This window comes from Lepidochelys kempii, chromosome 9 (assembly GCF_965140265.1).
Source record: "Lepidochelys kempii isolate rLepKem1 chromosome 9, rLepKem1.hap2, whole genome shotgun sequence".
Lineage (NCBI taxonomy): Eukaryota > Metazoa > Chordata > Testudines > Cheloniidae > Lepidochelys > Lepidochelys kempii.
The window spans coordinates 98,835,283-98,860,161 of NC_133264.1; the positions used below are offsets into that span (position 1 = coordinate 98,835,283).

Below are 24,879 nucleotides of genomic sequence, written 5' to 3' on the forward strand. Positions count from 1 at the left end.
TAGATAATGGCATCGATAGTACACTCAAAGTTTGCGAACTATACCAAGCTGTGAGGGGTTGCAAGTGCTCTGGAGAATAGGATTAAAATTCAAAATTATCTGGAGAAACTAGAGAAATGGTTGGAAGCAAATAGGATGAAATTCAATAGGGACAAATGCAAAGCACTCCACTTAGGAAGGAACAATCAGTTGCACACATACAAAATGTGACATGACTGCTTAGGAAGGAGTACTGCGGAAAGGGATCTGGGGGTCATAATGGATCACAAGCTAAATATGAGTCAACAGTGTTACACTTGTAAAAAAAAAAAAAAGCAAACTCCATTCGGGGATGTATTAGCAGGAGTGTTGTAAGCAAGACACGAGAAGTAATTCTTCTGCTCTACTCCACACTGATTAGGCCTCAACTGGCGTATTGTGTCCATTTGTGGGTGCCATATTTCAGGAAAGATGTGGACAAATTGGAGAAAGTCCAGAGAAGAGGAACAAAAATGATTAAATGCTTATGTGACGGGGCAGTACTCACCCCTGCGGCGCCTCCTGTTGGTAGTCCAGGGAATTAGCATTCCAGCCTCCAGAGCACCCTCTGCAGGCCGGTGTCCCACTTGCCGCTGGGCCCCCGAGTCCCTCCCGGACCCCGGTGCCCCTTTCAAACCAGGGTGCTGCCCCCTGGCAGTACCCCCACAGATCTGGGTCATCCCTCCCAGGGGAACCCCCACCTCCCTCCCCCTTGTAACAACTTTTTATGTACTTGAACATTGTTACATGTACATTCAATCTTTGGCTACTGCTAGTCACCATCTAGCCCCCTCTCCCTGGGGTGGAGTGCAGTATAATTGCCACTCATCATCGGCAAGGAGGGTCTGGACCTGTTGCTTCTGCCTACCCTTGGGCTGCCCTCTGCAACCCCAGTACCCTTTTCCTAGGCCTTCATCAAGGCCTGCAGCCTGGGGGTTTCCCAGGCCTGAGCTCCCCAGCTCCTCTGGCCTTTCCCCAGCCCTGCTCCACTTTAGGTACCCTGCTCAGCTCCCAGCAGTCAGACCCCTCCCTCTCAACATCTAGAGAGAAACTGTGTTTTCCTGGCCCACTGCCCTCTTCTAAAGGCCAGCTGGGCCCTGATTGGGGCATGGCCACAGCTGTGGCTGTTTCTCCAGTCAGCCAAGGCTGGCTGCTTTCCCTAGCAGCAGCCCTCTTGCAGCCTCAGCCCTCTCCCAGGGCTGATTTCAAGCCCTTCAGGGCAGGAGTGGGTGACCACCCCGCTGCAGTCTAGAAAAGGTGATCTATGAGGAAAGATTGAAAAAATTGGGTTTGTTTAGTCTGGAGAAGACTTAGGGGGAGGAGGGGACACCTGATAACAATGTTCAAGTACATAAAAAGTTGTTACAAGGAGGAGGGAGGTAAATTGTTCTTGTTAGCCTCTGAGGATAGGACAAGAAGCAATGGGCTTAAATTGCAGCAAGGGTTTGCTTAAGATGGACATTTGGAAAAACTTCCTGTTAGGGTGGTTAAGCACTGGAATAAACTGCCTAGGGAGGTTGTGAAATCTCTGTCATTGGAGATTTTTAAGAGCAGGTTAGACAAACCCCTGTCAGGGATGGTCTAGATAATACTTAGTCCTGTCAATGAGTGCAGGGGACTGGACTAGATGACCTCTCGAGGTCCCTGTTAGTTCTACGATACTATGATTCTATAAAGTATAGTGCAGCCCATACAAAGTAGTTAATGGTTTGGTAGATGAAGAGAAGTGGCCAGATTTTTAGGTTAGCTTGGAGAAAGGAAAGAAGAGGGTGTCTCCTGGGAGCTGACAGGATCCTGGAAGGAAAGGCACCAATGTGATTCCAATAAGCTGCTTGCATTAGTAGCTCATTTGAAGAGGAAAAGTGCATGTAGGGCCTGATCCAAAGCCCACTAAAGTCGGTGGTAGGTCTTTCCATTGACTTCTGTGGACTTTGAATCAGGATCAGGCTCCAGGTAAGGAGGAGGAGACACATACATAAATAAGGCAGACATGAGATGGAACAAAGTGCCAAATGGAGCATTAAAATCAAATACTGTAGGAGAAATAAATGAGAGAGCGAGAGCATTGTATTGTTCACAGGGAGAGAGGACACTGCTGCAGCTAACACCTTGGACTAGAGCTGAGGTCCAGATGATGAATCATGAATAGATTTGTACTTCCTGGTTTTGTAGCAGGCCTGGACAGGCCATATGGCCTCTTTCCTTATCCTTAATGTTCTCTTCTTCCTTCCTATCTTAACCCCAAAACAAACCATAAATAGACTTAATTCACAGACATGGGAAGAGAGATGGCAAGGGTCTGGTGATTCAGAATAATGGCTAAGAAAAAGCGAATGAGCTGGTCGTAAATCCCAGGTAATCTATTTTTCTCATGTGCCCCATGATGTATCACTGTGTGTATGTGCTGGGGAAGTAACACCTTCCCTGTCTGAGTGCAAGGACAGCCAGGATTAAATCATCCTGTTCGTAAAGGTGCCAGTAAAAGTTAACTAACCATCGCTTCCTTGGAGAGCAGTAATCATGTCCAGTCCCCTCCATCACTCGCTGGTGAGAGACCGTGGATTTCATCGAGGAGGAATTGAGAATGGCTTGTCAGCTCCTCTTCCTGCTAAGATCGATTTAAACAACTAATACGGACTGATTTTAATTAGCAGGTGTATCCATTTTCCTTGACCCGGGGGATGTTGTCAGTTTCAAAAGCTAAGCCCAAATTAAGCCAAGGACTCATAAAAACAATGTGTCCATTTGGCCAGTAAATCACCACCATTATCGGCATCTTCATGCTATCAGGAGAAGGCCAGAAAAATCAATTTACCAGCAGTAGGTGGTTACCCTGCCCCACAGCTTGGGGAGAAGACAAAGAAATAGAACCATTACAACAGTAGCACCTCACCCGAGCATGCCTATCCTGCTGTGCTAGCAGCAGAGAGCAGAGCCCATGTTGGTTTGTATGGGGTATGGAACTGGACCAGTGACCTTGTCTCAAATAAAGGGAGTTAGAGAGATAGGCACTGGAAACGATAAACAGGGGTGAGCTTGCATTGGAAGAAAGGTTGAAAAAGAGTGGGACTGTTTAGAAGGAGACAGCTAGGAGGGGGTGAAATAATGCATGGTATAAAAAGGCTAAATTGGGAACTTCTGTTTACTCTGTTTCATAACAAGGGGTCAGTCAAAGAAAGTGAAAGACAAATTTCAAACTAACATGAGAAAATACTTGTTTTTACAGAACACATCATTACCCCATGCAACTCATTGCCACTGGATAGCACGGAGGCCAAGCAGTCAGTAAGATTTGAGAAGGGTCCTGCACTTAGGACGGAAGAACCCAATGCACAGCTACAGACTAGGGACCGAATGGCTAGGCAGCAGTTCTGCGGAAAAGGACCTAGGGGTGACAGTGGACGAGAAGCTGGATATGAGTCAGCAGCGTGCCCTTGTTGCCAAGAAGGCCAATGGCATTTTGGGATGTATAAGTAGGGGCATAGCGAGCAGATCGAGGGACGTGATCGTTCCCCTCTATTTGACATTGGTGAGGCCTCATCTGGAGTACTGTGTCCAGTTTTGGGCCCCACACTTCAAGAAGGATGTGGATAAATTGGAGAGAGTCCAGCGAAGGGCAACAAAAATGATTAGGGGACTGGAACACATGAGTTATGAGGAGAGGCTGAGGGAGCTGGGATTGTTTAGCCTGCAGAAGAGAAGAATGAGGGGGGATTTGATAGCTGCTTTCAACTACCTGAAAGGGGGTTCCAAAGAGGATGGCTCTAGACTGTTCTCAATGGTAGCAGATGACAGAACGAGGAGTAATGGTCTCAAGTTGCAGTGGGGGAGGTTTAGGTTGGATATTAGGAAAAACTTTTTCACTAGGAGGGTGGTGAAACACTGGAATGCGTTACCTAGGGAGGTGGTAGAATCTCCTTCCTTAGAGGTTTTTAAGGTCAGGCTTGACAAAGCCCTGGCTGGGATGATTTAACTGGGAATTGGTCCTGCTTTGAGCAGGGGGTTGGACTAGATGACCTTCTGGGGTCCCTTCCAACCCTGATATTCTATGATTCTATGATTCTAAGGGATTCTCCGTCTATACATGTAATGGGAACAGCCACTGTTATATGGGCTATAAACCTTTATGCTTCAGGGTATAAGCCAACCTCTCACTGAAAGTGTTAAAAAGAAACTCTGTTTAGGGGCAGGTTATTCTGTAATAGACCAATGTGAGGTTTCTTGTACCTTACTCTGAAACAGCTGGTATGAGACCAGGTACTGGATGAAATGCGTCAGTGCTTTGAGCCAGCCTAGTCCAAGTTCCTACTCCAAGGAACACAAGTTGGTGGCCGAGAGTCTGTTTTTCATCTGAGAATGCAAACGTTAAAAAAGGGTGTTCTGTTAACCTGTGAAATAGTCTACAGAGACTCATTGCTAAGCATTCATCAAAGAACAAACTGGTATTGTGGAAGAGACCATCAAACCCTGAATGAAAACTTCTGCTGGTTCATTAGTGAAGGCCTCGTTAGCCAATGTTTTTTTTTCGGGGTGAGGGCAGCTAAAATTACTTCTTAAAATTAATTTTCTCTAAGGAACACAACATAAATCCTAAACTCCTACTGGGCAGAGTATAATGCTTTGTGGCGGGTATTAAAAGGGGAATCTTGTTATTTTGACTGGAGTTGACTGAAATGTGAAATTCCTTCAGGGAAAAATTTCCATTTGTGTGATATGTCATTTCGTGATACCATTTGGGCATGCAGAGAGATAAACCTTGAATTTTGAGAAATAAGTGGCAAGTGAAACAGTGATCTCTAGCTTAGCAGAAAGATGCTTTTCTTTAGCTATCTGTATGTAATTCAAACCTGGAGATTGCTAGCAGATTTCTGTACAGTGGGCTAAGGGTGGGTGTCGTGGGTAACAGCCAAGTATTTCCTTTTAGAGCAGGTGAAAAAACAGCTGACATTCCTGGTTGTTTTCCTTAGTGCTGAAAATTACTTTTCCAGACCCAGTGTCTGTATCCATTTTATTAACATTTGATTAGCAATTACTCCTTACTGTGCTGAGTTTGAAATAGGAGTACAATTAGGAACAGGTTTCTTCTCTGCCTCTTATGTACTGCCAAGGTGTAGCAAAGTAAAACTCCCCCAAGTCAACCACAATTCAGACCTCTCCCAACAAAAATGAGCTCCTTGTTGTTTTCTTTATAATGACCCACCCCCTGCTTTTTTGTTTAGCGCATGCTGCCAATGGGTGTTGAGTTTAACATAATATATAGTTAGCTGCCAGTAAGACTGAGCAACGTCTCTGGTTTAATAAGTCATGCTGCATTACCTACATTGTGCCGCACCAGCACAAAACGACATTGATGGGCCCTCGCATGGGTGCAGGATTCTTCCCACACGCAGTCACTTGCAGGATCGGAGCCTCCATCTGCAGGGTGGATGATCTGAGTGGAGCCAGTGAATGGGAAAAGGATGGAGTGAAGGTTATTCTCCCCCCTCCCACCCCGGCTGGAGCTGGTGGACTATATAATGCTAACTGGTACCTGTGAATAAAAGAGCCAAATTTGGTTCTTGTTATTTCTAGGGCTAGTAGGTGTGGGGGGGGGGGGGGCAGAAGGATTGATTCTTTTTGTTACATGCTTGTATATGATCAGGCCACAACGCTCAAAAGACATGAGTGTAAAAAACAACTGCCCCTTTTGAAATGGGTCGCTTTCCTCCAGTCTTGCTTGTGATCAGATAATTACCTCTGTAAGCAGAACAGCCGCAGCTGTGTTTCATATATACTCCTGGTTGATAGACTGAGCCTGTAAAAGGGGAAATCATCACATTAAAATCTGCAGCTTTCCCATGATTCAGCCATGATTTAAATACCCCCATAAATTATTAAATGTGGCAAGTTTAAAGGTCAGGATTCCATGCACGATCTTTTTTTTTTTTTTTTTTTGAGCAAAGTAGTGTTTTCAGAAGCTGGGTATTTAAGAGAAAAACCCTGACTTAATGGGCATTTCAGGGGTGCTGTACAAAATACTGTCCATTTGCATTATGTCTTTAGTAGTGAGTGGGTATAGGTTTGTGATAGGTGCAAAAGGAATCCTAGTTTCATCATTATAAAGTACCCTTGAGTCGCCTAGAAGAAGCCACCCAAAATTGGTGGATGCTATTGACCATTTGGGTGCTTAGATCTCCTGAACCCCATTGCTGTGACTTATCCCTAGTATGCCCTTCCTTGAGGCACAGTGACAGCATCAGCAGTGGAAGTGAGAGTCCAGAATGAGGACAGTTTCTGCATTACATTTTTCTGTAATTGTGTAGATTTGTTTATTAAATTTCCACGATAATTCTGAATATTATTTTAGCTGCGTGCTCAGTTCAGTCTTTTCCAGTGTGTGTTTGATCATATTCCAAAGGCTTACTACAAATATGCTAAGAATTTCAGCAAAACTCTTGGAACATTTTTATTAAATTCTTTCAGTCATGCAAACTAAATTAAAGGACAGATATGTTCACCAGAAGACTACAAATATGAATTCAGACTTCCCTCAGCTCCTAAGGGAATTTTTCGTTTGACAGAAATCATCTGTATTCACCCTAATAAACAATTCATTTCACTGCTGAGTTTGTTTTATATTTTATTTTTTTAAAACTATGTTGCAATGAATATTTTTGGCTTAACAGGGCAGGGTAGATCTGGCTCAATTTTGGGATGTCATCTGGGTTTGTAGGCATGATTTCAGTGAAGTGGGTGGTGTGCAGTCCTGTGAATCTGGAGTCTAAAATAAGAATGCAAAATTAGGCTACAGTTTAAGGAGTGAAATACAGATTTCTGTTTAAGGGCTATAAAGATATGATTACAAATGTGTCGTAACTGTTACTGTGCTTACATTTAAAATAGAAAACTCCAAGGGCAGGGTGGCTTGGGTGGTTGGTAAGGTGGAAGGCTCTGTATAGAGCACTCATTGAGAAGGATGAGTGCTAGAACTTTTCACCAGTGGCCAGTTCAAATCCAGCTGGGTCATTACTCTGGTTGTGTATTTACCCCTTCTGTTTTTGTTTGTCAACCTGGTCACTATGCAATTATGAATTATCTGTTGATTAAACCTATAAATAACGTACAACAAACTGGAATGCCTTAGACCAACAGTTCTCAAACTGTCGCGACCCTGTTTTAATGGGGTCGCCAGGGCTGGCGTTAGACTTGCTGGGGCCTGGGACTGAAGCCGGAGTCCCTCCGCCCGGGGCTGAATCCCAAGCTCAAGCCCCTCTGCCCAGGGCGGCAGGGCTCAGGTTACAGGCCCCCTACCTGGGACTGAAGCCCTTGGGCTTCAGCTTTGGCCCCCCTGATCCGAAGTGGTGGGGCTTGGGTGGGCTCAGTCTTCGGTCCTCCCTCCTGGGGTCGTGTAGTAATTTTTGTTGTAAGAAGGGGGTCACAATGCAATGAAGTTTGAGAACCGCTGCCTTAGACAATCTTACCTACAGTAAGTTACAGTATCAATACAATGTTCAGAATTGGCTTGAACTTTTTTAAACCTCCGTCCGATCCATAGAACAAGCCAAATTATGAACATTGCCATAAACGGGGTTGTTTATATTTAAATCTTCTCTTCGGGTTGGCATCGGAATTGAGGTGGGCCAACATTCTCAACCACATCGACCTTAGAGGTCCAAATTTTAAAGCTACTGGATTATTTTCTTCATATGTGTCCTGTCCCCTCCTGGGAAAGATACAATTGGGTCATATTCTCAGCTGATGCAAACCGGCATTGGTCCTTTGAATGCAATAGGGTTGTGTTGATTTTCACCAGCTGAGGATGTGGCCCATATGTATCTTTTGTCAGTTACCGTGTGTGTGTGTGTGTGAATATAGTATGCTTGTCAAATTTGTTGATGACAGCAAACTCCGAGGATGGCGCACCTTTTGGAGGACAGGATTAGAATTCAAAATGACCTTGACCAATTGGAGAATTGGTGTGAAATCGACCCAATGAAATTCAATGAAGAGAAATGCAAGTACTACACGTAGGAAGGAAAAATCAAGTGCATAACTACAAAATGGAGAATAACTCGCGAGGGAGTAGTACTGCTGAAATGGATCTGGAGGTTCTAGTGGATCACAAATTAAACAGGTGTCAACGGTGCGATGTAGTTGTGAAAAAGGCTAATACAGTATCATTCTGGGGTGTATTAACAGGAGTGTTGTATTGGGACGCAGGAGGTAATTGGCCCGCTCTACTCAGCGCTGATGAGGCCTCAGATGGAGGGTCCAATTCTGGGTGCCACACTTGAGGAAAGATGTGGACAAATTGGAGAGAGTCTAGACAACAGCAACAAAAATGATAAAAGGTTTAGAAATCCTGACCTATGAGGGAAGGTTAAAAAAAAAAACTGGGCAGGCTTAATCTTGAGAAAAGAAGTCTAAGGGAGATCTGATAGCCTTCAAATATATTAAGGGCTGTTATAAAGGAGTCGGGGATCAATAGTTCTCTATGCCCACTGAAGGTAGGACAAGAAGCAATGGGCTCCATCTGCAGCAAGGGAGATTTAGGTTAGATGTTGAAGAGCTTTCTGACTCTAAGGAGTCCCCATCACTGGAGGTTTTAAGAACAGGTTGAACAAACACCTGTCTGGGCTGGTCTAGGTTTGCTTAGTCCTGCCTCAGCGCAGGGTGCTGGACATGACTTATAGAGGTCTCTTTGAGCCCTACATTTCTATGATTCTATGATATTATATATATGTATTCAATGCTTACATACCAAGGGGATAAGTGCCTTACAAATACATATAACATGCATGCATACACACACACAAACACACGTGTGTGTGTAGATGTATAAACACATTCCCACAATTTGTTCTATATTTTGGATTGGGTGCATTATAGAGCTATGGTGTATTTTTGTCATTATGGTTTGGCAGAGACGTGATCGGATATGACCGTAAACTCTTACAGCTGGATAAATTGTGCTTAAGTTAAAACTTGCTCATTGTAACATACTACTTTACTGATCATTACACTGTATATTTTTCTGCCTCTTACCATAGACTTGAAACCACAAGATGTGAACTAGCTTTAATGGCAGGGTAACATTTAGGTTTAGTTGCTATTTAAAGAGGAAGAAACTATGTTCAGTCCACCAAATATAACTTCACAAAGCATGTAGACTGTAGTAATTGTTACTTAATGACTTGTGGATGTTACTTTTGCAGAAGCCAAAGCACCTAACGGTATTCACATGGGAGCTGTACGGTATCAAAGGGATTTTCAGCGCTGGCCTCACGCTGCTCCTAGAGAAGTCGGTTTGTGTTTTACCATTGACTTCAGCGTGAGAATAGGTAGGCAAACACTAAATGTTTATGCCAGCCCCACCCATATCTCTTCAATGGTGTGATTAGTGGAAATGTCTACTTAGACTGTAAACTCTTTGGGGTGGGGAGCATTTTTTGTTCTGTGCCTTACAGCACCTGGCAACCTAGGGTCTGGTCTGTGACTGCGGCTCCCTATGTAATACAAGTAATAAAACTTAGTTTGAGTTGAAAACAGCTAAATCAAGTGCTGCCTAAAGGCTTGTCTCCACAATCAGTTTGTGTCAAAGGGGTGCTGGCCTGCCTTGTGCTAAGTGTCCCCGTGGAGCCTGCTGCCGCATGCTAAAAGTCCCGGAGTGCGCTTTGAGCTATCCTGCTTGGAAACAGGAGGCAATTAAAGTGCACCAGGGAACTTTCAGTCAGTGGCAGTGGGGACCACCCGGGCCCTCAGTGTGCGGCAGGGTAGGACGAGGTAGATTTACGCCCCAGTTTGCTGCAAACTAAGGACTGGTCTACACTGGGAACTTCCATCAGCATAGCTACATCTCGGAGGGGTGTGAAAAAACCACCCCCCGAGAGATGTAGCTATGCTGCCCTAACCCCTGGTGTAGACAGTGCTACCGAATTCTTCTGTCAAGCTAGCCACCACCTCTGGGGGGATGAATTAACTGCAGTGATGGGGGAAGCCATCCTGTCGCTGTAGTGAGGGTCTACCCTGAAGCTCTGGAGTGGCACGATCGCTGAAGTGTTCATGTAGACAAGCCCTAGGAGGAATTTCCTGCTGCTCTTCTGGAGCAGAGCTGAGCTACAAAGAAGGGTAACAAAACTTGCCCGGGCAAAATCCAGCCCCCTCCCTTAGAGCAGTGGCGGGCCGGCTGGTGGCAGAGCCAGTGCCTTTCGGCTGGGCACCGTGGGGTGCTAGACGTGGGGACCCTTGCTGAGTGTGCATTGTGCAGACCTCTTGCCTCCCCCTGGCACCCAGAACATCACACAAGGGTTTGGGAAGCCATCGGGAAGGGGGGAAATATTCTCCCTTCTGAGCAGTCCTGATCTGCCATTCCCGAGCCTGGCTCCTTGAGCCAGTAGTAAGACTGGGGATTTGACTCAGATTGTTGGCAGCTGGGGGACGGGCAGGGCACTTGTGCCTCCTGGCTTCTGGGAGAAGAAGGAGGAGATAGATTAGGCTTCTGGTCTAGAGGTGGGCCCGTGGATTTAGGTGAGAGAGAGCATCTTCTTTCACGCGCCTCTGAGCCCGCTTTCTGGCTGCCATTTCCTCTGTCCTCACTCCTCTTTGTGGCACAGGGAGGTGGAGCCTGCTCTCATGTGCAGGGAAGGGCGGGGAGACTCCTGTGTGGATCCCTCGCCTCTACTGCCCTTTACACCAAGCAGTCGTTGGCAGCCTGCTGGCCCCGTCCGACGCCAGGCGGTGCCTGCAGAAAACTTCTCAGGGCACTCCTGCGTCTCAGAGCCCCCGTCCACAGACTCGGGCTTGCGCTAGGTGTGTAGATGTTTGGGCTCTCAGGCCTACACCCTTCAGCTTCAGCGCCCAAGCTGCAACATCTGCACGGCTAGTTTGAGCGCTGTAGCCTGAGTCCGTTGCCCGGGCTCCGAGACTCGCTGCTGTGGGGTTTCTTTTTGCCATGTAGACGTACTAGTCATGTGTCGTGTACTCGCAACTTGCAGAGAGGTTTGAGGGCCCAGATCCTGCAGGGCTTGCTCTTGAAATAGTCCCATTAAATGAAATAGAAGTATTGCCTGAACTCGGCAGGGTTGTGCCCATTCTTTGTCCATTTGACTGCCTCAGATCAGGATCTAGCCCGTCAAGTGTGCAACTTAGCACTGGTTGGTTGCACTAGGATCTTTACGTCCTAGTTGTTAAACTGTAATGCATCCTCTACTTGTTCCTATCAGGCAAGAATGGCTGAGCTGAGTTAGCTGACAGCATTTAACGTGAGCCTTGCAAATGGTAACCCCAAACTCTTTCCCTAGGATAGGGCTCTGATTTCATCCACCTTGGTAGGAATCCAGTACTGTGCTCGCATTTCACATTCTTTCCCCTGCCACCCCGTCACCCCCTTCAAACCACCCATTGTGCAAAGAGCAGACGGGATATACTTCCTCATTATTTGGAGCCCCGCGTGCCTAGAATTACGGCCCCTCGAATATCAGCATTCAAAGTCAGGACTCTCTCAGCGTTTCTGGCAAAGTTCCTGTTACGTTATCATGTAAATCCAGAGAGATTAAGCTATTAGTTTCCTGCAGGTTTCCTCCTCCCCCCGCAAAAGGCAGCTATTTAGGAAGTCCTCCATAATTTAATATTTGAAAACACACACTTGAGACCATCTCATCTTTCCATTCCTTCCCTAGGACAGCTTATTAACATTGAACGTCTCCAAGGGCTTAATTCCCTGCCTGAGAGTTTCCCAGGCTTTTACCTTTTCAAGTAAGTAATGAAAGAAATGTCTCTGGTGTTGTCCTCCAGGCTCCGGTATTTTATAACTCCAGTCTAAAGGCGTGTCCGTGGAGAACATTTTGCCTGGGAGTGGCCCTGACTCTGCAAGCTGCTCCGTGTGAGCAGAGCTGAGCGGTTGCTTAGGTGTCTGGAGCAGCTGGCAGGACTGGTACCTCGCTTCGTCCTTGCAGCATTGTGTGTCGCAAATGTAAGACCCCCCCCCCATAGTATCCTGTTTTCAGAGTAAGGGCCCATTAGTGACTGCGTCCTGGGCCTGATCCTGCCGTCCTTCCGCGGGGACAGACTTGTGGCTCCTGTGCACGGCGTGAGTGACCCAGCTTTGACTCAGGTTCTCTGGGGAGGTCAGGAAGGATGGAGCCGTCCTCCATGCCCCCAGCCTGGAGCACCAGCCATGTTTTGCTGGCTGGTGCTCCCTCTCCAGGGAGTGTAGTTGACCAAAGTTGTCTCGGACCACATGGCAATACTCAGCCTAAGCCTCCAGCCACGCTGCACCAGGGGAAATCTGCTTCAGGGGTGCAAAGATTTCCCTGGTGCAGCCTCCCAGCAGACTGAGCTCCTTCCCTGCACAGCCAAACTGCCATGGCCTGCTGGATTTACGGGGTGGGAACTCTCCTGCCCATGGAGAGGTGAGATTACAACATCATGTGGTTTGGGTTTTGTGTAGTTCCCCCTCCCCCACAAATATCAGCTGCAGGATTTGGCTCTAAAGTTAATTTCGTTTAATCATCTGCGAGGTTGTGGGATGCACTGTGTGTGAGTCTTCGTGGTTGTTACGCAGTGCACCAATTTCTAGCTCTTAGACTCATAGGGTATGTTTACCCTGCAAGAAAAGACCCACGGTATGGCATCTGGCCTGCGTCAGTTGACTCGGACTTGGGCTGTGGGACTATAAATAGCAGTGTAGATGTTTGGCCTCATGCTGGAGCCTGGTTCTGAGGAGTTCTGGTTCTGACCTGCAAGGGGGGTGGGATCTCAAAGCCTGGGCTCCATTGTGGGCCCAAACATCTACGCTGCTATTTTTAGCTCCACAAACCCAAAAGTCAGCTGACCCAGGCGCTCAGACTTGGTGCCGTGGGTTTTTAACGCAATAGTGTAGTGGCCCATGGCTGTTCCTCTCCATCAGTCTTGGGCAGAGGCCACAGCCCTGACTGTGTTGTGCCTATGGATGCAAGGCTCAACACCGGAATGAGCCGTCTAGGGATTCTGGCCAGGGTTCTGGGCAGGGCAGAGCAATAGGCAGTGTAAAGGCTCTGATCCTCAGGATGGGCTAGAGCGACAAGCAGTCTTAGGGCCCTGACCCTCTGGGCACCACAGAGCAACAGTGAATGCAGGCCGTCGGGCCTAAGGTGGGGAGGCTGCCACCCACAGGGTGGGGCTGGCAGCAGGGGGCAAGGGGACATGGTCGCACCCTACTCTACCGGGTCCCAGCCCAGGGCCCTTTCAGTGGGGATCCCACTGAAACCTGCTGACCTAGACTCTGGCCACACAGCCAGACTAATGTCTAGTATCCCTGGGCTACTTCCTGTGACCCCATCTGAGTGCGTCCCCATCTCCCTGGGGTACACTGCCAGCGGCAGTCCCCGTAGCTCCTCCGGATATAGGTCGGTCGGCAGTCCTGGCACCTCCTCTGGGTCCTCGGCACAGCAGAGCTCCGTCTTGGGTTGAGGGCTTGGCAGCTGGTGAGAGATGTCTGCTTCCTTCGCCGGCTCTCGAACAATTGAGTTGTAGGGCCCACCCCTTAAACTTCCTGTCCCGCTCCTCTGCTTCTGGCAGGAGGTGTGGCTTGCCTGGCTCTGCCCACCAAAGGGTGGGGCCAGGTTTCTCCTCTCAGTCTCCGAGGGAGGCCATGCCCCTCCACTACACATACACATCGACTTTAAGGCCAGAAGGGACCATCATCATCATCTGGTCTGACCTCCTGCACATTGCAGGCCACAGAACCTCACCCACCAACTCCTGATAATAAATATACTGATTCTGCTCTTGCAAAGTGAGGTTATTTCACCCACCTCTGAGAATGGACTGTACACAACAAATTAACATACCACTCCGAGAATACTCTAGGCCAGTGATATACCTACGAGACCAATTTTAGGAGCTATTACGTGGTTTACTTTTTAACACGATTTCTCCTAAGTCCTTTCCATAACCACTTTTGAGTTGGTTTGGAGGGGAAAATCCTTTAATCAAAATAAAGGTGTAAGGGCCTTAAATGAGCACAATATACTCTTCTATGTGAAATCTTCCCTCTGCTATGCCCATAGCCACAACTGCTATTATTTTAGTGGTCGTGCAGTTTTCCGGGGAAAGAGTTCAAATGTCTGAAAAATAGGTCTTCGGGAACGCCCATGGAGGGCCCAAGCCAAAGTCTGTTAAAGTGAATGGAAACACCCCGTCTCTCCCCACTCCCCTTGACTTCAGTGTGTTTTGGATCAAGCTCCAAGTATGTGACAAGATGATCTGTAGGTGCCGTTGAAAGGCTTTATGAAGTCATACCATTCCAACAACTCAATCTTCTCCGTTTTCCACAGTAATTTATTAGTTCACTTTGAGTCCTTTTCGTGGCAGTCTTTTGAAAGCCATATAAATTGAAAAGGAAAAAAAGTGGAAGGGAAGGAGAGCTTGTTGAGAAAGAAGAGCAATGATGTGAAACCAAGGAGCAGATGGAAGTATATCTGATGTGGGAGTTCTTTTTGGTGTCACCATATGGGAGTGTACCCAGATAGCTGGTACTTTAATAGAGAGCCGTGCAGACATCAGCTGTGACAGGTGATCGTCTTTCTATAAATGCGAGGAGGTTTATGAACTTCACAGTGTTCCATCTGTAGGTGCTTTTTTTGTATTAGGCATTTCAGAATGCAGTCTCAACGCCCCCAGCAAAGCGGCCTATTTAATTGCTCAAAAATGTCCGCCTTAATTTTTTGTTTCAGCTCCTACATATCTCAAATATTTCACAGCTAGTTTCCATACATCATATTTATAAATATGAGAAGCAAACATTTTTCATATTGGTAGTTATTAAATGTGTGCAACATGTAAATATGGGTGGCATGCAATGCAAAAATAAAGTGGATTTGAGTCCAAACCATTTGCTTTTCATTAGGTTATGCAACTCTAACAGAAACAGTAACATGTGTGTTTACATTGCTGTGGACATGTGAAGCCAGACGCTGAAAACATTCCTCTAAGGTTGTATAAACTCCAGCAACTAAATATTTTGGGAGCTGTTTTCTAACGCCAGCTTAATAGTTTAAAAGTATAACCTGGATTCCAGATATTAAAAATGCCTGAGAGGTATGCATATCACTGCAGCAGATGAAACTAACTAAACCTCTAAAGTATGCAATAAGCTTCTATTTTGCAATATCGTCTCTGTTACTTTCCTTTTTTTTTTATGTCAGGAGATTAAATTCAAGCTTTTAGCTATGTAGTGGTAGAGATGGAATTTTTCAGTATATATGAATGGGCTGACTGAAACTTTTCAAAACAAATCTGTTTATGATGGAATAGTTCAGTTATTTTAGAAACAGTAAATGGGAAAGATCAGCAGGAGGAAACCAATAACCCAAAATGTGCCCATTTCCTTCCACCCTGACTAATGGGACAGTATCAAGAATTTCCAAGCATATGTTTGATAGTAATCTTAGTCTTACATTCATTAGAGACATTTGATTTTACTCAGTGTTTTTAGATGTGGAACATATCCTGATTAGCTAAGGCCCGTGCTTAATTTGCACCAGGGCTTGCCGGGGCCGAGCCCTGGCACCTCTGGGTTTGCTGCATCAGTTATGAATGTAAAAAAATTGCTTGAGCCCTGGCACCTCTTTCATTACAAATTAAGCACTGGCTAAGGCTTCACACAAAAATATCTAGGCAATTTTACTGCTTGAAGATACTTTCAATTACTTTGGATAAATTAAAAGTTCTTTTGCTGCGTTATTTCTACCATATATGTCAGGTTCTGTCTTGACCAGTCACTTTTACAAAACATGCTCCCTTGATGGGACTTGGCACAAGGCTGCGTGCTTCTGAAAATGTCACCCTTACGTGCTAGGATCTGCCATTTAACCAGGCTAGAGTCATTGCGGTTTTCTAGTATCCCAGGATAGCCAAAGCCCACTCTGGACAAGTGAAATTATCCAGTGCCAAAAGCTTCTCACTTGCTCTTAACAATCCTGGGTGCATTGAGTGACCAGAACAGCCAGCCTAAAGCTGAAAATGAACATGGGGCCCCTTTTCCTTGCAACCTCTACCAAACAGCCAAAGAGCTGGCTGATTTGCCCATCCGGCCTGTTGGTTTTCTGCGTTCCTTCTCTGGCCCACGTCACCTGTACTGTGCATCGGGAGCAGTGCACACGGCTAACTTTGCCTGGCTCTGATAGAAGAGCCTGACCCTAGGGTGATGGGACTTTTGTCGCTGACCTCTTTGAAAACGAGATTTGGTTCTAAAGTAGGATGGCTGCCTTTTATTGGACAGTTGAATTCTGACAGCCAGGTTATCCTTAAACCAGTTCTCCCTAGCTATAACAGTATTGTTGGTAGGCCTGACTTTCTGAAGGGCTGATCCCCTGGGCTTTGATTGGAGTTCTCAGCACTTCTGCGTATCTGGGCTATTATTTTTGTATATTTACATAGCACAGGCGGGGCGCCGTGTGTCTCCAGCCTGGCGATGCACAAGGATAAAAATCCTGCAAGATCTATCCTTTCTTTTCATACTTGTTACTTCCGAGTGGGGCAGTTCTCTCTCCAGCCAGCATTTTGTCATTTTCGTAGAGATCTTTATTAGGCTGAGAAGACTGAGAGTCCAATCTCGCAGGTCTTTGCATGCACAACACCCATTGACTTCTTCAAGTGTTAACTTAGGGTTCCAAACCACTAGCTCTGCTCCCACTGAAGTCAATGGGAGTCTGGCTGATTTCAGTAGGAGTTCAGTAGCAATACTGAGTGCTTTTCTGAAATCCCACTCTTCGGGGGACAAAGCCCCTCTCTGACACAGCAAAGGGGCCATATGTAGCTGGTTTAGAACGCCTGTTTGGGAATTCTCCTTGTGGCACGTAGCCCGGCTTAGGCCAATTCCTCTGTGTAGGGAGCATGTTGGGGGCAACTGCAGGGCAAAATTCTTCAGTGCAACTTTTTTTGCCATTTGGCTCATCTCAATTGTGTACACGAACATCCCTGAGCTCTTTAACGAGCCGACACTTGGGCTTGATGAGTAATTAACTTTCCCTCCTGCCTCCATTCCTCCTTCATGCATGTCTCAAGCAAAGGGTGTGAAAGGAACTGAGGTTATTAAAGTATGATTTCTGCTGTTAAGAATGAATCAACACTTGAGATGGGGGAAGCCCTGCAAAGTGGAACAATGGTGAAGGGGGCTTTCCCATTGTTCTGTGCCACCTTGTGTCTTTCAGCTGTTGAAAGGAATGTCAATATCCCGGCGAAAAGCTCCAGACAAAACCACGGATGAGGACGAGTCAGAAAGCGGAGACTGCGATGATGAAGATGACTGCAGCGGCGGCTCCGGAAATGGAGAACTAAGGGTTAAGAATCAGCTCCGGTTCTTAGCAGGTGATGAGAATAATGACTTGAGTTTTCGTTCCCGCTCTGAACGTTACCTAGAACTTGGGCACAAGGGTCCATTAACGCCGAACTTAATGGAATGATGCTAGGGATGAATCCGGTCCCGGGAGTGTTTTGTTCAGCAGACACGTGGCAGATTTTTGTATGTAAGCCTCACTGACACTAGCGAGCACGGCTAGAATAACTCCCCAGTGACCTGGGAGGAGAGGACACGAGCTGCGTGCTTTCCTCTACGCCAGGCTTTCTGGGGAAGTTGGCTGCTGCCCAGCTGTCTGTAACTGGGAGGCCATTTGCATGGCTCCTCTGAGGAGGCTCCATTACACCCATGTGTAGCTGATTTCATCCCCCTGTAGGTGTGTTGTGTATTCCACAGCATGGAAAGGGGCAGTAGCCACTGAGTGAAGGGAAAGAGGGTTTGGGGCTAATTCTCATTTACACTAAGGCCCATGTACACTGCTCTGACAGTGTAAAGGGACCAAGTAGATGTCAATATTATGTATCCCCCCCCACTACTCCCCCAAGACCATTTACACAGCCTGGAGGGTGTAGGATGGCCTCAGTGTAAATGAGAATCCAGCCCACTGTGTGTGGGAAGAGGCCATTGCCTTGAAGTGGTGCTCCTCCTTTTTTAAGGCCTGTGTGTACGAGTCGGGTTCAACGGGAGATTTTACATGTTTTTATGCATAGGTGGTGACCAAAATCCAGTTCTCTACCCTACCCCAACCCCTGGTGCTCCAAACACCCTGTGGAACATGGGACTCTGTGAGATCAGTTTTCTGTCTGGTAAAGGTATTGAAAAGAGGGAGGACCCCAGAGTGGGTCGCGATCCCATTTTAATGGGGTTGCCAAAGCTGGTATTGGCCCTGGGCCCCAGCAAGTCTGAAGCCCAAGACCCACCACCCAGGGCTAAGGTTACATACCCCCTCCCCAGGGCAGAAGCCCTTGGGCTTCAGCTTTGCCCCCCCCCACCACCACCCGGGGCGGCAGAGCTCGGTCTTTGGTCCCCCCTCCTGAGGTCGTGGAGTAATTTTTGTTGTCAGAAGGGGGTCACGACGCAACGAAGTTTGAGAACCACTGCTCTAAAACAAACCAAACTGTTTCTATTTCAATCTGGACTGCTACAGCTCCATTGAAAGCAGCAGCTCCAACCACTTCCCTGATGTAACTGAGACCAGAATAGCCATTTAGCCCTGATCTGGGGCCGTTGAAAATTGACCTTTGGACTTTGGTGGAGCTTCACTGACTTACACCAATTTAATTCTGTTTCAAGGGCTGTAGGCTTCTCTTCTTAAAGACCAGACAACAGAACCTGGATAAAATCAGCCCTGTGGCTTTGAAGTTTAAGAGGCAAATTTGGACTCTTAAACTAAGCCCAGATGTTTATAAATTCCCTTCCATTGATCTGAGACAATTAAAATATCCCTAACAGAGTGGGGGATGAGAGATTTAATAGCAGCCTCCTGTCCAAGATTGTGTTTTTTACATAATATGTAAATAAAATATTTATATTCAAATATCAGTTGAGACAGAAAAGATTTTTTAAGTCATCTAGTCCAACCCTAACTGATGTTAGACAACAAAATAAAAATCTAATTCAGATAAGGATGAAATGCACTTTCTTTCATCAAACACTTAAACATCAAGGCATATGTAAGGGAAATACAGCTGATTCAGCTATGCCCCATTGTATCAAGCTAAGCCTGGAGATGCAGGTTTCATCCTATATCAAATCTTTGTGTCACAGCTTCATGTTATTTCAGTACATTTTAAATTTCCTTTTATGCCCTTTAGCCTAACAGTATCACTGATCTCTGAAGACATGCATAATCCTTCGCTACCTTTTTCCGTCTCTCTAGGCTGGTCTAATCACTGTATTGATCTCCCAGATACCCTATCTGTCTAGATGTTTATATCTTTCTTGTCACCCTGGTATGTGAACACATTAAATGAAAAAAGGAACAGAAGGATTCTCTCTCTCATTTTATCTGGCTGAAGGGTATTTGTTGCTTACTTCTATGGTGTACGGAAAACTGTTAAAATGACAAGCTATCGCTTTAATTTGTAAGGGGTTTTCTGGCCCTGTGTGCAGGATAGGAGGCTCTGTAGGGAGGCATGTGAACTGAGTAAGTCTGCAAAGAGCCAGCCTAGGGCAAAATGGAGGTGAGTTGGGCCCCTCTGCCTTAAGGAGCAGCCTGCATTGTCTCTCTCTGATTTTGGTTCTTGTATGTTACGGTTCTGGATTTAAAAAAAAATAAATTAGTGTTATGTTGCAACCTTACAGCAAGAATATTTAACGTTTTTTATCTAATTTCTCTGTATGCCGTGAACTTCCTTCTCCACAATAGCAAATATCACTGGTAAAGAGTGAAGTCTTAGTGAGATGTTCTTGGCATTCCACTCTCTTCAGGCTTCACCCTGCAATACAGGAGCCAGCAAAGCAGTTAAGCACATGAGAAGTCCCATTGAAATGAATGGGGCTGTTCTGGCATTTCCTAACTTTTGAGTTCTTGCCTTTGCAACCTTAATGTTCTTTTAACGTAGCTTTTTGGATGTAATATAACTTTAGAGTATACTCTCGTTGGAGAAATTTCTGTGGAAAGATGTGAAATGCTTTGTGATTTGGGCTGAAAACCAGAAAAAATGTTTTGAAATCCCATTTTGACATTTTCAGAATTAAACGTTTAGATTTTTTTTAAATGACTTTTTGTTTTGAAATTTGTATTTGCTATTATGTGATATTTATTACGTATTATAATCTAGTAGAAAATTTAAAAAGTCAAAAGTAAAACAAAACCTTTTGATTGACTCTCGTTGAAATGTTTTTAGAACTTTCCGATATGAGTTTTGAACTGTTCTGTGGCTGTTCTGATTTGAAACAGAGCCGGATTCTGAAATCTCAAACTCTTCCATCCTCGGCACAGCTTTGCAAATATGTGCGTACATCCAGGCTTGTGTGGGTTTATCTTCCTGCCTACCAAGGAGGGTAAAGAGGCACAAGGAGGGTTGGTTTCTCAAATTATTGATGGCTCCCCTTTTTTTAATTACTGGACACTTTTATATCATTGAAGTCTTTGGGTGTCAGAATGTGCCGTTATTCCTCTGCGTTGTGGAGTATTGTTAGGTTAGTGATCAAACAAGTCGAATAACTTAAAGTGGACTTTTGAGGTCTTGTTTGACCGTTTTCTGGTTCAAAATCAGTGAGTGACAGTTTGGCAAGTTGTTTTTCTTTCTTTTTTAACTTGTTCTCCAAAGTAATGTTCAGTTCAGCTGATACTCTCTTTCCTTGTCCCTGACGTCTAATTTGCCGTAGGGTCAACATGCAGAAAGTCCAAATGCTATCAAGAAGCATAAGAACTTTCAATAGAATGGTGGCTTCTCTCTAATTAATTAAATCACAAAAGGAGAGACGATGCACCAGCATACCATTGTGGCAGTAGATGGTTAAAACCCTAGGAAGACACAGTGGCTGGTGATAAAAGGCAGAATCCTGAGCAGAAGTTAAAACAAAAGATGATCACAATTTGCCAGCGAGGAGACTCTCCCTGAAAGAAGATTCAACACCTACTGACCTTTCAAGGAGCTCAGTTTGATTGTGTGTAGATACTGGTGATCTAAACCTCTCCTGCTCACCAGTTACTCATATGCGGGGTACCTCTGGTTCTAGCAGTTTCAGTACTAACAGCCGCTGACCGCCCCTTTCCCTACCAGCTGTCACCCTGAATGGTTTTGAAAATCAGGAGAAACAAAAACAAACAGAGAAAAAAACACATTGTTTCCAATATACTAGTTTTGATTTATCTCCTGTTCTATAAAGTGTAACCTTTGTTTCTTATTTATAATGACCCTATAATAGCTGCATGGTCAACTGAAACCTTAAGGATTTAAACACACTTGTAAACTGTCAAGTCAAAAGTTTGTGAGTGACTATAAGCATATGCTGGCGAGCTCTATATGCTAATAAATTCATTATTATGTTGCCCCACTGGAATAAGCACCGAGATAGAGGGATTTTATGATAGACCTTTTATCCTTTGTCACATCTGCAACACATTAAAGATTTTGAAGGCAGATAATGTTTACAATAGGAGAATGATTGAAAAGCTTCTAGATCAATGAGCAGAACTTCCTGTTTTTCAGTGGGAAAGCCCTGGAATCTGCACCATGTACACGTAAACCCTAAAATAGATCTGTACACACACACACATGTATGTACGCCACACCAATGGCAAGTCAGGTCTCTGAATAAATGATAGTATTCCCCCGCAAATTGCAAGGTACTGCGAATGTGTCCAGAGTTGTGTATTCACCCGCTTCTGAAATCAATCATGCTTCACTTGTACCCACCAAAGCAGACAGGCTGGTTGCTTGCTGGCAAATTGCTGACATTCCGAATAGCCACCCAGTAATTAACTCACCTCTGGAATGCTCTGTCAAGACGTTACTTATAACCAGCCAGCCTGCTGCCAGGAAGCCTGAAAATAAAACATGAGTACTGGAGACAACACGCCATGGTGAGTGGCTTTCACGTACGTGGAGCATGAAGATCGCCTTTTGCTGCGTTTACTGAGGATGGCGGCCTGGCACACTTCGCTTGCCCGGGGTGACTTGGCAATTGCAAGCTGCCTGGGCAATGTCTGAGCACCCCCCAAAATAGCAATTGCCAAGAGGGATAAATAAATCCCTTTTAGGACCCATCTTCTGGGAACACTTAGGAACATACCTGCCAGTTGGAGCAATCTGGCGGATTCCCAGGGGGATGGGGGAAGGGAAGGTTCAGAGATAGCCTAAGTTGTCCCTGAAAGGGAGAAGCTGAGCAATATGGAGTAGAAGTGAAGCCTGTCATGGGCATGGAAATCTGCTCCATCCCCTCTGCCGTTCAGACAGCCGTAGGGGTGCGTGTGAAGAGATACTGACATAGATGTGTGTGATAACGATATATGCAGCCTGTGTATAACAATGCCACCTGCTGGCTGCTCCTGCTGCACCCGTGGAGCTAATTAATCTCCTTTGATCATGCCGCCTGCCTCTTGGTTGTTCCTGCTGGGATCCACAGCTGAGGGTCCAAAGTGTCCATCCACCTCTTCACTGCTGCGCCATGGATTCTTTTGCTCCAGCAAGCTCTGCCGAGCTGCCAGTTTTAAGTCTCCCTGCGTTACCAAAGCAGCAAAGCAGTGTAGCCGGTGGCACAGTTTCCTCGTCTTGTGTTGGAGACATGTGCTCCCTCTTGCACATTCAGCTGCCTACACAGGGATAAATCAATGCTTATGGTGGGAGAGGAGCAGAACTAGCTCTGAGAGCTACGGGAGGATCCAGAGCACCAGGCAACGCCCAGCCACCCAGTCTGGGCCCATCCTTGTGTTTTTGTTATTTGCTAGAGATGTACTTTGCACCCAAGTCTAGAGACGTCTATGGAGCCTCTCTTATTTGTATCAGAGTGGCCCATAACTGGGCTTGGAATGATCAGCATTTTATCGGTAAATGTTGATTTCACCGTAACCCACCCAAACGGACAAAAAAACACTTCCATCAATATTAACTGAAATTTACGGATAGGCAAAGCTAGAAAAATGCTACTTGAGAACTTATCAGAGTTTGACTTAAGGACACTTACTATATATTTTGATGTGACGTTGACAATTCATATTTTAAAGGTTATAAAGCTGTAACTTTTTGAAACTCAACATCTAATGTCATTAAATAATTCATGTCTGACCTCCCCATAATTTCCTTCCACTATGAAAATTGAAATGGATAAAAATCAGGGGGAAATGCATAAAGGCCCATGATGTTCTGCAACTGTGAACTTTTAAATTGATACAAATAAAAAAAATGCTTAAAAATAAACATTGATATTATCCATCAGAATGATAAACCAAATACATCGTGAATTGTGCCAAGCCCACCCATACCTCATCTCTGTAATGCCTATTATTTGCTCTGCCAATGATTTAGCCTTTGCATGGGGATGCTGAGAAGGACACTGTCAAGGCTTCAGGCTTAAAAATTGCCAGACTCTGCTTGCCAAGAATGAATTAAAGCTGTTCATTTGAGGGATCCCTGAAACAAGACTACAGATTGAATGTTACTTCTAATGAGATGTGTTAAATAATAAAAGCAGCTGTGTGTTGTTAGATTCCCAGCCAATAAGCCAGTACTTGTGGTCAGTGTTAGGGCATATGCTTTGGCTTGTATAGTGGCAGAAGTAAACAAACACACCTGAGCTATTCTTCCTCTAGGCATCTTCTTTTTAAAAGCTTCTTCAAAACCTAAGTATATTATGCATAGTACTTTTCCCAGTCCACTTCTAAATGTCTCCAATGATGGGTCTTCCATGAGACTGTCCCACAGTTTAACAGGTCTTACAGTTAAGACGTCATTCTTGATACTCAGCACAGATTTTTCCTTTGATTAATTTCATCTCATTAAACCCTCAGCCCCTAAATGTCTCGCTTTAGGTGTCATTGATCCAAGCTCTCTATATTCACTATTGCAGCAGGGGCCAGCAGATGGCACATGTGGTCTTCTAGTTTGTTTTTCTGAGCACATGAGAGGATTTTCCAGCTTGGGGAGTCATGCTGTGGAGGTGTTAGTTTTTGTTGTTCATGATTCTGTGCGAAGGCAGTGGATCTTGAATGGGAAGCTGTGTGAGAAGCAGGGCAGTCTGCTCTCTGCCTGTGCCTGTGATTGGAGCCAATTTCTGAGGCAAAGTTGTCCCCTGGAAATTGGGCATTGATGTCGAGCTGAGATCCCCTGAAAGAAGTGGTTGCCCTGAATGCTGTTTGGCCATCTCTGTTCCAGGACTGATATGTGCACCTGTAAAACAAGTTGCACATAGAATGTACCCAGATTCCATGTCACGATCTCTTCTCCACTGGGAAGCTGGCTTGTAAGGCCCAAGACACCTGGTTCTGCTCAGCAGAGGGGTGTTGCCAATTTCAGACTGGGGACTGTTATGCTGGAAGAAGGGCCTACTACGCTGTTCTTAATTTTTATAAGATAATCTTGTCAGGCCCTTTATAATTTTGATTGCTCTTCTGTGAATGCCTCTCTGCTTGGCCATATCTTTTGTGTTCTGAGATGTTCATATCTGAAGACATTTAAAGAGCCATTCTGCTTGATTTGGAAATGAATCCAGATCTTCTGTTTAAAAAAAAAATTCCTTGGATGTTTGCTTAGGAAGAGCCTTTCAAATACAGTGTAACGACGGGCATCTGGAGATGCATTGTGACATTTTAAAGGTATGCATGTATTACCAGATCAGATGAACTGTTCAGATTGGAGTATCTACATTCTCTGCTCTTTTCCTTTCCACATTGTTGAATATTTTGGGGGTTTTAATCATAATCTACCTAGCAGCAATTTTAATTGTAAATTAATTCAGTTTTTTGTCTATCAATGGCTTAATATTTGAGTAAAGTGATAATAGTACAGACATGCTGTTCTACAAGACATTAATCCTGTCCTAGAGAGGAAAAAAATGGTCCAAATGCCAACTAGATTATTCTGCCATGAGAACTGAAT

At 45.3% G+C, this 24,879-nt stretch overlaps 1 protein-coding gene across 1 annotated transcript in view; it reads left to right on the plus strand.

The window, feature by feature from the left end:
- The window catches only part of GPC3 (glypican 3), a 281,890-nt gene that overhangs the window by 216,474 nt on the left and 40,537 nt on the right, over positions 1-24,879 (plus strand). Inside the window, exon 7 of the mRNA XM_073358506.1 lies at positions 17,190-17,346. Coding sequence (XP_073214607.1) covers positions 17,190-17,346 — 157 coding nt within the window. The remainder of the gene's footprint in view (positions 1-17,189; positions 17,347-24,879) is intronic.